At 39.0% G+C, this 12975-nt stretch overlaps 1 protein-coding gene across 1 annotated transcript in view; it reads left to right on the top strand.

Annotated features, from left to right (window-relative positions):
• The window catches only part of LOC146367925 (rho GTPase-activating protein 29-like), a 30999-nt gene that overhangs the window by 447 nt on the left and 17577 nt on the right, over positions 1-12975 (top strand). The window contains exon 2 of the mRNA XM_084911314.1: positions 341-732. Coding sequence (XP_084767440.1) covers positions 432-732 — 301 coding nt within the window. The 5' untranslated portion in view covers positions 341-431. The remainder of the gene's footprint in view (positions 1-340; positions 733-12975) is intronic.

Raw genomic sequence — 12975 nt, 5'->3', positions numbered from 1 at the left:
ACCTTAACTAGCTAAGAGCTAAACGTTGCTTTACAAAACTTTACAAAAAACTTAATTAAGTAAAAGTGTTAGCTAAAAGTGGAAAAGCAAAAGTAATTTAAAGAAATGAAAGAGTGTGAGAAAACCCCCCATTACTTTTATGAACGTTATACGTGCTGAAACTCAATAGTTTTTTTAAAATATATATTTTCCCTCATATAATAATGATAATAATAATGATATAGGTTGAGTTCCGTGGTCACTGTATAGTTTTTTTGTAATATAGTAAATTGAAATAATAACAATAATAGCCCGACCTACAGATAGACATCAAGTCCACGCGTCATTCTCTGTCTTTCAGCTGTCCACGGACCAGGGCAGCGTGCTGAGTTCAGGGGTTAGCTGGCCTACTGTACCCCCAGTAAAGGGTCGCAGCTGCACTGGATGCTGGGATGCTACGGAAGGGCAGCGGCAGCAGCAGTAGTGGTGGTGGAGGCGGTGGAACAAAGCACACCCAGAGACTGCCACAGAACCTTTCCAAGACATCTACAGAACCTCTATCAGCTGGATCCAGTAAGACCTTGGATATGGGGCGCAGTTCAAAGAACCCAAACCCTCTGAGCAACATGGGCCTTACCTCCCGCCTGATGGGGGCACCCGGAGTGGATGTCGAGTATGTAATGCAGCTGGTGAATGATGTGCGGTTGTTTGCTGATGTGCTACACAACCTCAAAGAAGCTTTCCAGTATAAAGGTAAGTTCAGGTAGAGCTGGAATGTGGGGGATTGTGTGGGGGCTTTGGAGGTCAGGGAACCATAAAATGACAGATGATGAAAGAAAATGCACCCTGGGCGGTAGTGCATGCGCCATTAACATCAGATTCAAGGACATTCTTGAGGTTATTTTATGATAATGTACTATTGTTAGCACTGTACCTGCTTTGCTGACAGGTACTAATCCATCAGTTATGATTTCTTTGATATCCTAAGTCACATTCAAGTGATAGTTGAGAGAGCATGAAAAGAAAAATAAGAGCAGGAAAGTTAGTTTTTCCAGTTACCTAAGTATCTGAAATCAAGCAGCAGTGCTGACCGATGGTCTAGAAATAAAATCCTTGCTCTTTGAACTGAGAAACTAAAACCCGATAGTTAAAAGTTCTCTGCCAGCAAATTCCACTAAACACCAATTTATGTGGCATCATGTTTTCTTTGTTTGGCCAGTTGTAGCAAATTCCACACACCTAAACCTTTTTATAGCAGACTGTAGTGAATATCTTGTTTTGGAATCACTATTACTATATCACACCTTCACTAACCACAACATATAGTGGCACACGAAACTGTGCCCAGGAAGACTCTGTGCATTTCATTTGTGATATTACCTCCCAAAGTTTGCCACCATAACAGCCAAAACCACCTGTGGCATGTTAGTGTGATAACAGCCTCACGTCAGCATGACTACATACTTTATACAGAAGAATACAAGACGAGCAGAGATTAGAGCAGAAACAGGGTTTACATTCTTTCTGTTTTTCTCACTTGGCTTTGATTGCTTGGCACTTGTTTGGAGACATATACAAACACTCTGCCCACACAAATGCTCATTATTTCACACATTATAAATACTGATAGTAGCTTGCTGTGAAAGGGCTGTTAGAGCTTTTTTATAATCAGCACTTAAAAGTTTAAAGTTGTCAGTTTAATAATTGATGACTACTAATGTTAAATTGCAGATTATAAGTGTAAGATTATGTTAACCTTATCTCCTACTGTACTCCTAAAAGACACACATATGCTGGAGTACTACTGTAGCTCTGGTAAGAAGGAGTGAGTTGTTTAGCCATTCCTCTGTCTTGGGGGAGGGGGTGAAACCTCTGTGTGAGAGAGAGAGAGAGAGAGAGAGACTTGGTTCTTGTCGTGCTGAGTGTTACTCTGAGCCGTCACAAAAACATTTGGGGTATTTACCTCCCCAAGAACAGCAGTGCTTATTCATCAGGTGGGATGAAATCATACCGTATGACCCCATAATGTCATTTGAATTAGTGTTTATTATTGCCGAGACACTGACATAAGCAGAATGGCAGACCAGTGCGTGCAAGATGCTGTTGCTGCAGTGTGGTTTCCTGCTCATGCATATGTAAACAACGAGTCATTTTTAATTAGCAGTTAAGCAACAAAAAGTAACGAAAGATGGTAGGAGAAATCAAGCATTTTAGTCAATAGTTCTAGTTTAAGTAGAGGCTATGATTGGAGACTTAAAGAAAGACAAAACCAAACAATGCCCTTTCATTTTAATTCTAGCAAACATGAATCCAACAGGTATAGTACTTTGAACTAAAAACTATCTTTAAAGCTTAATAAATCTTACAATCAAAGTCTTAAGACCATTTCTTAAATGAAATGAATGAAATAGATGGATGAATGAATGGTTTACAGTAGCCCTTTATAGTGTAGGAAGATGACTCAGCTTTTCATTTAAATCAGTTTAATCATACATATTGTTGAAAGTTTGGGGACTATAAAACAATGGGTCACAACACATGCATAGACATCAGGCATTCACAAAGGTTCTTGGTCATCATCTATGTTTGTCTACTACATTGTAGCATCCCTTGTTGACTTGGTGATGAATTGCTAATCTTATCATCTTAATCTTTAAGTCTTAAATTTGATTGGAGTTAACATATTAACAGCAGTTTCTATTTCATTTTCATGAAATCGTTTTTTTAATATATGTATGACTGAACCATGAATTTACATCCTGAAATATATTCAAATCATTAGGGTTATTAAAGGGGAAAGTATACTGTAATTTCTGCCTCAGTTTGAAACAGTTTTACTGTTGTGTGATTGGCGGCATGCTCTATGTGTCCTTTACATGAACAGACATACAGCCTCAGCGACAGGAAGAAGGTTTTGAGAGAGGTGTGGAGGAGGTTAGCGAAACGCGCGTCGTCTCTTCTGTTATTCTGTTTTGTTGAGCACTCTGTGTGTGCGTGTGTGTGTGTGTGTGTTTTCTCTCTCTGAAAGGTGTGCAACCTGTTGAGATCTTGTAAGCTTTTATTCCTGTTGCAAATAGGCATCCCATATAGGCATCAGAGTCCCATATTTCCACTTATAGAGCAAATGTTAGTTTGGAATACACTTAATTTTCCACTAAGAGCTCACACCATACTTCCAAGAGGCAACACATTAGCATACAGCATGTTTGGTTGGTGGAAACCCACAGAGACTATCCATGGCCATAAGTTTGAGTTAACTAGACCACCCACATACACACCATGAACTTAACATCTAATGTTTCTCTATAAATAGATTGTCGTGAACATTTACTCTTTGTATTATAAGTGGGCTTTCAGTTACAATGCTCACAAGAATGGTTAGCTAGCAGTAATCAAGCTGTCAAAGAATATGGTCTAAGAAAAGCATGTGAGGGTGAGTGACCTTTGATTGAGTCGGTGACCCCTGTCCCCATGCTTCTTTTATCCCTAAATTACCTCTATCCAATCTCACAGCCTATAATCAATGAACTTTATTGTGTTATCCCTCTACACAATACTCATAATGGTGTTATGATCCTGATGTAATTGTTGAACTCTAACATTAGAGTTGATTTGCCTGAAATTGTAAGTAGTGAAATGTTAACATGTAATTTCAGTATATTGTTTAGCCCAAATCTTTGCTAAAAAGAAAAGTTGAGAAATTATATAGTGAAATCACATATAATCCCTTCATGTGATTGTTGTCAGTGTTGAGTCAATTTCCTTTTGATAGAATATTTCTGCACATCTGGTGAGGATGAATGGCCTTTATGTCAGTATTAGAGCATTTAATAGTATGAATGTAGTGCACAGTACTGCAGGGCCAACATTAAAATGCAATGAAAGTGTCAGGGAAGGTTCTTCATTGTTACGTTTCCATTTTTGTCTGTATTCAGCTGCAAAAGACAGTTTGGTTAATAGTTTTAATCAGCATGAAAAAGGAGTCCTCTGCACACAGTCTAGCTGCTGTCCCCCTCCCATCCCCCCGCTCTCCTGCATACTCTGCATTCCTTCTGAACAAATGTTCACTTGTAGCTATAGTGCCTTCAATAGACTACTGGAAGGTGCGAAGCACATTAATGATAAAAACCTTGCAAAATAAATACACTTTAAATTTAAGGCCACGGTAACTATTCATAAAGTATATAGCAAAGCTTGTCGTGAAATTACAGTTATAGTAAAAAAGGAAGAATAATAACCTGCTTTAAAGGGAGTAAAGAAGTATTTCGCTGAATGAATGTCACATGTTGGGCAACAAGCTTGATTTTTTCATATCTTTTCTTTTGCTTTTAGAATTTCACACTAAAATATCTGTTTTTGTTTTTTGTTTCTTGATTTTTCTTTCTTTCTTTTTTTCCCCTCAAAATGTTGAAATTGGTGACGGAGCTCACTACTTTGTCCTTCGTCAAGCCAAAACAATTTTAGGAATGTGTGTTTAGAAGTATCCATTGTAAGTTCGGGATATTGGGGCTTAACGGGATGAGGTTTTAATTTTAAATGTCTCTTATGACAACAGCAGATATGCATCGGAACAGGATACAAAATATTATTTCCTTACAGTTTTCTTTGCTCAAGAGAGTCTGTGTTTCTTATTTTATTGTTTTAGCCTCAGGTGCAGAATAATTTCACACCAGTACCTACCCAGTTGCACATCATGGTAGATTAGACATCTTAAATCATGAGCCTAACCATGAGCTTAAGAGCTTATTTAGTCATTGTATGGTTTTCATTGTACAGTGAGTTTGTCCAAAGATAAACTAAAGATGAAGTTCTTCACACAATCTAGTTCTTTTTAAGACGATTTAAATGTCTTTAAATGAGGAAGAACTGAACAGAACATAGGCCTGTGAGTCAGCTAGACTCATAAGCCCATGTTCAGCTATTAAAACTGTTGGTGTCATCATGACACTCTGATAAGATTTGGCTGTACTCCAGTTAAGCTGCATTGTTCTGTGCCTCACTGTACCAGCCTATTACTGTGTTGTTGTCTAAAGGAGCAAATGTTCACTGTTGTGCATGACTTGTTTAACTTGATGCAGACCGTTAGAAGCAGTTAGAAGGAGTTTTTTTTTCTTGAATGTTTTTCTGCTCAGAATGTTTTGTCTTTAGGTTAAAAAAAAAGGTTAAAACTTTGTCAGTGGCTCTCAGAAATGTTCTGTCTTTATCACTGAGCAGGGTCATAAGACTAAATGCTGGCATTTGTTTTACGTCTATACCTTTATTTTTTATTTATTTAGTGATTATAAAGCCACTGTGGGGGGAAAAAAACAGCAATAGCTTCCACAAATATCCTTTTTCCCTCACTCATACACACACACGTAAGTGCTCCTGTGCCAACTGAAGTGGCCACTTGCAGGTGGCGCCTTCAATTGAGAGAAAAGCTGAAATCTACCACATAATGGTTTAATGGCCTACTGCTCTTAGTAGAAAGAAAGGCTAGAATTGTTGGGCAGTAACTTTCCCCTGTGATGCTGAAGGATGTTTTTGTGCAAGCTTGTGGTTGGGGTGTGTTTCCTGGGGTGGGATTTATGGTTATGGGCTGTGGATGTTTGTGTAGGACAGTGGTCATGGAGAGTGCTAGATTAGGCACTAGAGCTCCTGCTAGCAGGGGATGTTACTGCTGGTGATTGGGTCAGACTCTTGAAATTTACAGCTGTGGGACAGGAGACAGGCTTGCAGCAGTGAATGAGCCAAGGCCAAACTATAAAGGGTTTTTGTTTTGTTTTGTTTTTTGTTTTTTGTAGAGGAGCAAAACCATCTACTGTGTGTTGTTTTTCCCCAGCTCTGACTTTAGGAAGACAACAAAAACTTTGTGCCTGTCCTCAGTTCTTAGTCTATTCGTTTTACATGTCTAAAAGCATCAGTCATTTCTCTTGCCCAAGACAACAGTTTCTACAAGCATTTATCAAACAGTGTTATTTAGCCAAGTAGGTGGAGATTAATTCTCACTTCTGTACTACTAAGTTCTCTAGGTGAGGTCATCACATACCTGTGCCACAAACCTCTGTAACAGCGCCAGGCATTCATCGTTCTTGTGATCATAACAATAGCCTTGAAGATGACACTATTAGTTCATTAACTGGCTTGAATCATTCTTCAGACAATAAATAAATGAATAAATTAATATTTCAAATTCAAGCATTTGCTGCACTTCTCTAAAAATCATCATCATGGATTTTCAATTCAAGTCTCTAATCAGTGAAATTCAAGAATACATGTAATGAAGTGATGCCCAGACCTTACTCAGTGTAGTTCACTATTAGTCCGAGAGCAGGTAGATGTTTATGGGCTGCCCACTGTTTACTGTCTTTGTTAAGTCTGGGGCTCACTTTGTCTCCAAACAAGGCATGGGAAAGAAAGAGCGGCACCCAGCAATGCTGTGTTTGTTTAGGCAGAAGGGGAAATTAGTGTTTAGAGACGGGATCCTGACAAAACAATTCCACCTATTCCATATCAAGTTGCAGGCAGCTCAGTAATACCAGCAGAGTATGATACAGTGATGTTTTCTGGCTTAACAGTTTGCTGTTGAAGACATTTGTGTATAATCTCTGCTTGGCTTATTTATTTCTATCTGTGGGAAACACGGAAACAAACAAGTGGCCGTTGGAGGGGGAGTATTTGGGTTGATGGCTGATTCACCAATCAGAACAGTGTGTCATCAACCTGGTATGTGGCACACAGATATACATCTGAAACTAAATCTGAAAATCATCCGCTGCAGTGCGGTGTGAACGTGTCACCTTTCCTTCTTGAAGAAAAGAACGAAAGGTCTTGGTAAAGCCCTGCAGCTGTTTCCCAAAGCAGCGCTGTGCCACCAGAGATCCTGAGGCTTGTTTCATGTCGAGCAGATCGCGTGTCCAGACAGGCCAGTTGAAAGCTTGTTGTTATCAGTGGGGGGAGCAGAGGCTGTAACCTCTGTCAGGCCACCTGAAGATTTGGATTAGATTGGTCTCTGCAACCACTACACTCACAATGAGCTTTATTAGACACAATGGGTACCCACCTCCCAAACACACACACATGCACGCATGCACAGACACACACACGCACACACACACACAATAATCTGAGAGGCAACATTAATTTAAAGGCCCAACGTTTGAGCTGCTGTATGACGTTAAAGTTAAGTCACCACAGACCTGCTTGGACATTGTACTCCAGAGCACATGTTTTGAGTATTTAGGAATATAATGGCATTATATATGTGGGTGTTTGCAACACACTGCATAGAGATTTGACAGCAGAGAAGCGGATTATTCTGAATGAGTGGTTTGAGAACTTTTTATTGCCCTTTTCTTTTCCTGGTCACTAGTTTTAGATTAATTCCTTTACCACTTTTCACTCTACACCCATTACATTTTTCAACCATGTTATTTAGAATCGATTGGATGAAAAAAGGCTGCAGATGTTAAAGGACTTTCAGATTAAGTCCAATAGTATGGGCTTGTTTTCGCAGCATAATGGACACTGAGGAAAATCTTTATCTTTACTAAGAAACAATAACAGCTATTGGTTTGGCTTTTTATTTGTTTCAAGTTCGTTTGAATATTATTTAACCATCCAAGTGGCCAATACATTTAGAACTAATTCTAGAAGCATGTCTACCCAATATGCCATGATGTTATAGAGCTTAATTAATTTATTAGCAGTTTATGACATTTTAAAAGCAACAGTACCAACTATTTCATGGTTGTAGTCTTAAATATGCATATGTATCTGCATTTTCCTCTGTTTAAATATGTTTTCCTAAAAGAGAATGAGAGTAGGAAGTAAATGAAGTAGACTAAGCCTTAAGTGTGGTTGGGACAACAGCAGCTCATCCCACCACTGTAAAGAAAGACAGGGGAGGTTTGAGAATCACTGAGGTAGGTAGGGGGTCTTCCTTTAAACAATGTGGCCTGGCTGTATGCCTCAACCCTGTCATCTCTACCAGAACAATGGAGTGGCCCCCACAATCACCAGCGAATTTCCAGTAAGCTTTTTGATGCCATTGTTGTGACAAAGCCACTCATCCACTGCTTTTTTTTTTTTTTGCTAACCAGCTTTCTGACTTGTCTCATGCTGCAGTAAGCAAAGATACTCTCATACAATTTAAAAAAAGAAAAAAAGAAGCAACAATGGTAAACACTGACCTTGCTTTGGCAGCTTTATTCATGTTCCTAACGTTGAAAAGTCTTTTTGGTTATATTTGTATTTGCATTTTTTGGGTGGAAATTAGCTGCAATTTAAGTAACCTCTCTGGGCCCAGACTATACTGGCAGAAAAAAGGAAAAGTATGTGTAGCTTGGTCAGAAAATAGTTTAAGTATTTTTACACAGATGGAATAGTATAATGTCTGATATTTTTATATGCAGATTTTTTTTCACGAACCCTTGACTGAAATGTGGAAACTGTTTTTGCTTGCCTATTTATATTCCAGCAAAACAATCCAGCAGGTTTCACAGGTGTGGTGCAAAATGTTGTTTCAGTGGATTCATGAAACTCTTCTCTCATCGGTGTAGATGCTGTCTTTGTTTGTTCATGCTCGCTGGCAATATGTTTATCATTAATTGAGATTGCTGGCTGCTATTTATACATTTGTGCCATTCCAGTGCAGTGTTTTAGCTCTGCACAGTGCCACATGTCTGACAGCAGGCAGTGCAGCAGTAAACAAAGGATGAAAAAAATGCCTTTTTTGGCTTCAAGTATCATCTTGTAGATTGGCTCAGGACATTTGTCCTTGCTGCCACAACATCATGGCTATTGTTATTTCCTCACAATTTCTGCCCCCTATAGTGGTCTGAAGAATAGATTAGTCTAATTAAATTCTTTTCTTTTCAGAGGAAAAGGAAATGGGTGATTCTCATCTACACTACTGCTGTGATAATGTAACAGAACCTTCAGTCATGCTCCACTAGTGTCATGCTAAGTGAAAATTCTCAGGTGTGCATCTCATTAGGACTGGCTCTTATATGCTAATATCTGACTCACACATGCCTTTGATAAGAAAATCTTCAAAAGCCAGTGAGCTAACTGCTCAATCCCTGGTGACCACAACTGAAGGGGGTTTGGGGGTGGTTAAAAGGAAGGAAAGGGTGCTTAATGAAGACACATCTTCAATAGGTGGACTTCAAAGTCTGTGTTGCAAGGTCAGGGCCTTGCACCTTGGGGGAAATGACCTGGTGAACCACCTGCTGTAATGGACACCTTTTTGTTAATCCTTGGGTGGAACCTTTGGACAGGGTATGAGGGGCAAGATGGACCATGTTGTTAAGCCATTTATATTTTGTGAATGATAAAAAAACAGGTCTTGTTGTTACTAACCTAACCTTGCCATTCTTCTTCCTTAGTCTCTTTGAATTTCTTTTAATTAAATTCAATGTCTGTTTTTCCAGTCATTAGTTAAATGTCACAGATGGTGAGATGTCGAAATTTCAAATGGTCCTTTTTACATTTTTTACACCAGCCAGTTGGATTGGTGTGTGTGTGTGTGTTTAAAAAAAGAGTAGGAAGTGCAACAAAACCACTCCCAGACTTTCTTTTTCACTCCCTCTCTAATTCCTTTTAAATTTCCAATAAATTTTGTCTCGCCTCACCCTCCTGACTGCTAGTGTAGCTTTGATGAAGAACAGATGAGTTTCTTTTCTCAGCCGGTGCCCCTGCTTCTTCCAAAACAGTGAGTTAAACATGAATTCACCTATTGTGTGGTGAAGCTTACAGGGCTTCTGGTGATTAGGTTGGATCAGAGCAGGACTCCTCTCCTGTTGTTGCTGTGTTGTGTGCATAGGTTCTTTGTGTCACATGATTTATTGTTTTTCATGCTGACTTCTATTTTTCCCAAAGTGCTCAGCTGTCTGTTAAAACCCTGTCTACGACCACTTGGAGAAGTTCCTTAGGAATGATGTAGAAATGAAAAAAAATCAGAGCAGCTATGGAATTAGAAAGAAGACAATCTGCGGATAGAAAAATTCTTGGTTAGATACGCAAAACTGTTCTTCGGCTTTGCGTGGTTTTACAGGAAAGAGATACCTTTCATAGCAGTGATACACTGATGCAGTGTGATAACATAAAAAAAAGAAAGTACAGGAGTAATCAGATTGCATTTTGCACATTTTTTTTTCATGTCGTCATCTTGGGTAACTTTACTGGCATTCAAAATATCTTGCAGAATCCCCCTTAAACATTCTATGTTGCTAACACTGTGTAGAAATTTCATTTCTACATCCTTGTCCACAGAAAGAGCCCTATGACTTGTATTCATTTTACAGATTGTATGGAGCACAAAGTCCTTCCCAGTACTGTTGCACTAACCATTCCTAATAACTAATAATAAATATTAGATTTACCTGTCCATCAGGACTGAAATAGTGACAGAAACTATAGATGGATTTTTGGCTCACTTCTGACTACAAAAACACACAAAAAACACGTCATCATTTCAGGATTCATCATCTCTCCATGTATATGAATATTAAAGTTGTGACTGAGACAGATTAACCTGTTTACAACACACACCTCTTCCGTTGTACGTGTTGTCACTCTGCCTGGAGGAAGCAGAAAACAGCTTGCATCACAGCAGTTTCATGCAACCGAGATCATTGCTGTCACAACCACAAGCTTCTGTTTTCCACCTTTAAACTGGTAGAGACACAGCTATAGACACTGATAAAAAAAAAAAAAGTTACACAACGTACAGTTATGTGAAAAAGAAAGCACACCTTCTAAGGTTTTATATGTCAGGACATAATAAAAAAAATCTAGTCCTTATCACCCTCGATAAATACAACATCAGATGAACAACAACACAACCCATTACACTTTGTTATTATTGGTTTGACAAAAAAATGAATCCAAAATGCAGAACTAGTCCCGTGAAAAACACCTCATGATTCAGTGATTTGCAGAACAAATTGTTTATGCATAGTTTTATTTGTACCATAGGTATCATATAAAAAAGTTATACTCAGATACTAAAAATTGTTATCAGATTAGATATTCATTTACAACAGTATAGATAAAAAACAGTCCCATCTTTGCCTCCTCCAGCTGACACACAGCTTTACCCAGCATGAGCAGACAGAAATAAAGCCCTTTCCCGTAACTTGCAGCTGAGCACATGAATACTGGGCAAAGCATCTCAAAGTTCCTGTTTTGACAGCATCCAAGTATTAAGCAGTTATCATAAATGGTAATCTGACCAGTGCACACCTTAACATTAGACATTTAACTATTAGCAGTTATCAGATTGCCACATTAGTTGTAGGTTATAAGTAAGGTAGCAGGTAGCAGCTGTGGCGAATTAACAAAACAATGGCATTAGTGGTGGCACTAAGTAGCAGTTCCTCTCTGGCAGTTCCATCCTTTGCCCAGTATATCCACTAACCTTCTATTGCGCATTTCCAACCCATCTCAACCTTATTCCACTTAGTTTGTCTTAAAAAAGCTCAACCTGACCTGTCCCACTGATATACACATTTTTAATCTTGCCCCTCCTTTTTACTCCTAACTAAAATCCTAGCATTTATTTAACTCTGCCACCTCCAGCTCAGCGTCATATCTTTTTGTCAGTACCATAGTGTCCAAACCATACATTATACCAGCTCTCACCTTCTTGTATACTCTTCAGGCTTGCGTCACTCTCTTCTTTATCTCTCTTGTGGATGGTTGACCGCAGGTATTTAAACTCATCTACCTTCACTGCCTCTAGTTCTTGCATCTTTGCCTTTCCACCTGTCTCCCTCTCTTTTACACACTATCTATTCTGTCCTGGTTCTACAGACTTTCATCCTCTTCTCCCAGTGTATAGCACCCATTGTAGTCCACAGATACCATAGAGACTCCAAACTGACCTCATTTTTCAGCATCGCCTTTGCAAACAAGAAGGACGTCAAAGCGAATCTATGATATCATCACACCCTCACTTTGAATCCATCTGTCACTGCTACCACACACCTCACTGCTGTCTTGCTGTCCTAATATGTGTCCTACATGACCTTGACATGCTTCTCTGACAATTTAGACTTTTGTATGCAGTGCCTCAGTTCCTCTCTTGGCAACCTATAATATGCTTAATCCAGATCAACGAAGACACAGTGCAGCTCCTTCTGATCTTATCTATATTTCTCCAGCAACACTCTCAAAGCAAACATCACATTTGTATTGCTGTTTCTCAGCATGAAGCTATACTGCTGCTCAATAATCACTTCTCTCCTACTCATCTGCATAACTCCACTGGCATGTTATCTGGGCCAACCAGTTTTCCACTTTTCATCGTCTTCATAGCTACCTTTACTTCCTCCTTGCTAATCCTCTGCGCCTCCTGATTGACTAACTGTCCCTCATACATCCTCCTCTTTCTCTCATTTTCATCATCCTTGACTTCTTCAAATCTTCTGAACACATTCTTCACTTGTCAGTAAATTTCCATCTCTCTATTAATCATCTATCTATTCTATCTATTAATCCAGCTCTGCGTTTCAGTCTCTCTGCCTCACTAATTGATAAAAGTCATTTTCTCCTTCCGTGTCCAGCTTTACATATAATTCGCTATAAGCCTTTTGCTTTGCCACACCTCAGCTCCCAGTACTCCTGTCTGCTTTTGCCATAAACTTGACTTTCACACTATTTCTTTGCATTCCTTTGAATATTTTCCTTCCCTTCCACATTCCACCACCCAGTTTTCTGTCTTTCCTTAAGAAATCCAGAGGATACACAAGATACCTTTGTGGTAGTTTCCCTCACCATTTCAGCTGTCCTTTCCCAGTCATCTGGTAACTCCTCCCTACCACACAGAGCCTGTATCAACTCCTTCCCTGGACTCTGGAAAACATTCTTCCTTCTTCGGATTCCTCCATTTAATCCTTGCTTCTGCTTTCACTCCTTCTCCTTGATTTCTATCTTACTAAATCTATTGATCAGGGAAAAAAATTACACCAGTATTGTAATCTTTATTTTTCTTTTAAAAGCTTCTTTTTATTT

This window comes from Perissodus microlepis, chromosome 18 (genome assembly GCF_051167445.1).
Source record: "Perissodus microlepis isolate ML-2025 ecotype Zambia chromosome 18, ASM5116744v1, whole genome shotgun sequence".
Classification (NCBI taxonomy): domain Eukaryota; kingdom Metazoa; phylum Chordata; class Actinopteri; order Cichliformes; family Cichlidae; genus Perissodus; species Perissodus microlepis.
The sequence above is the reverse complement of the archived record's forward strand: the minus strand, read 5'-3'. Positions and strand labels throughout refer to the sequence as shown.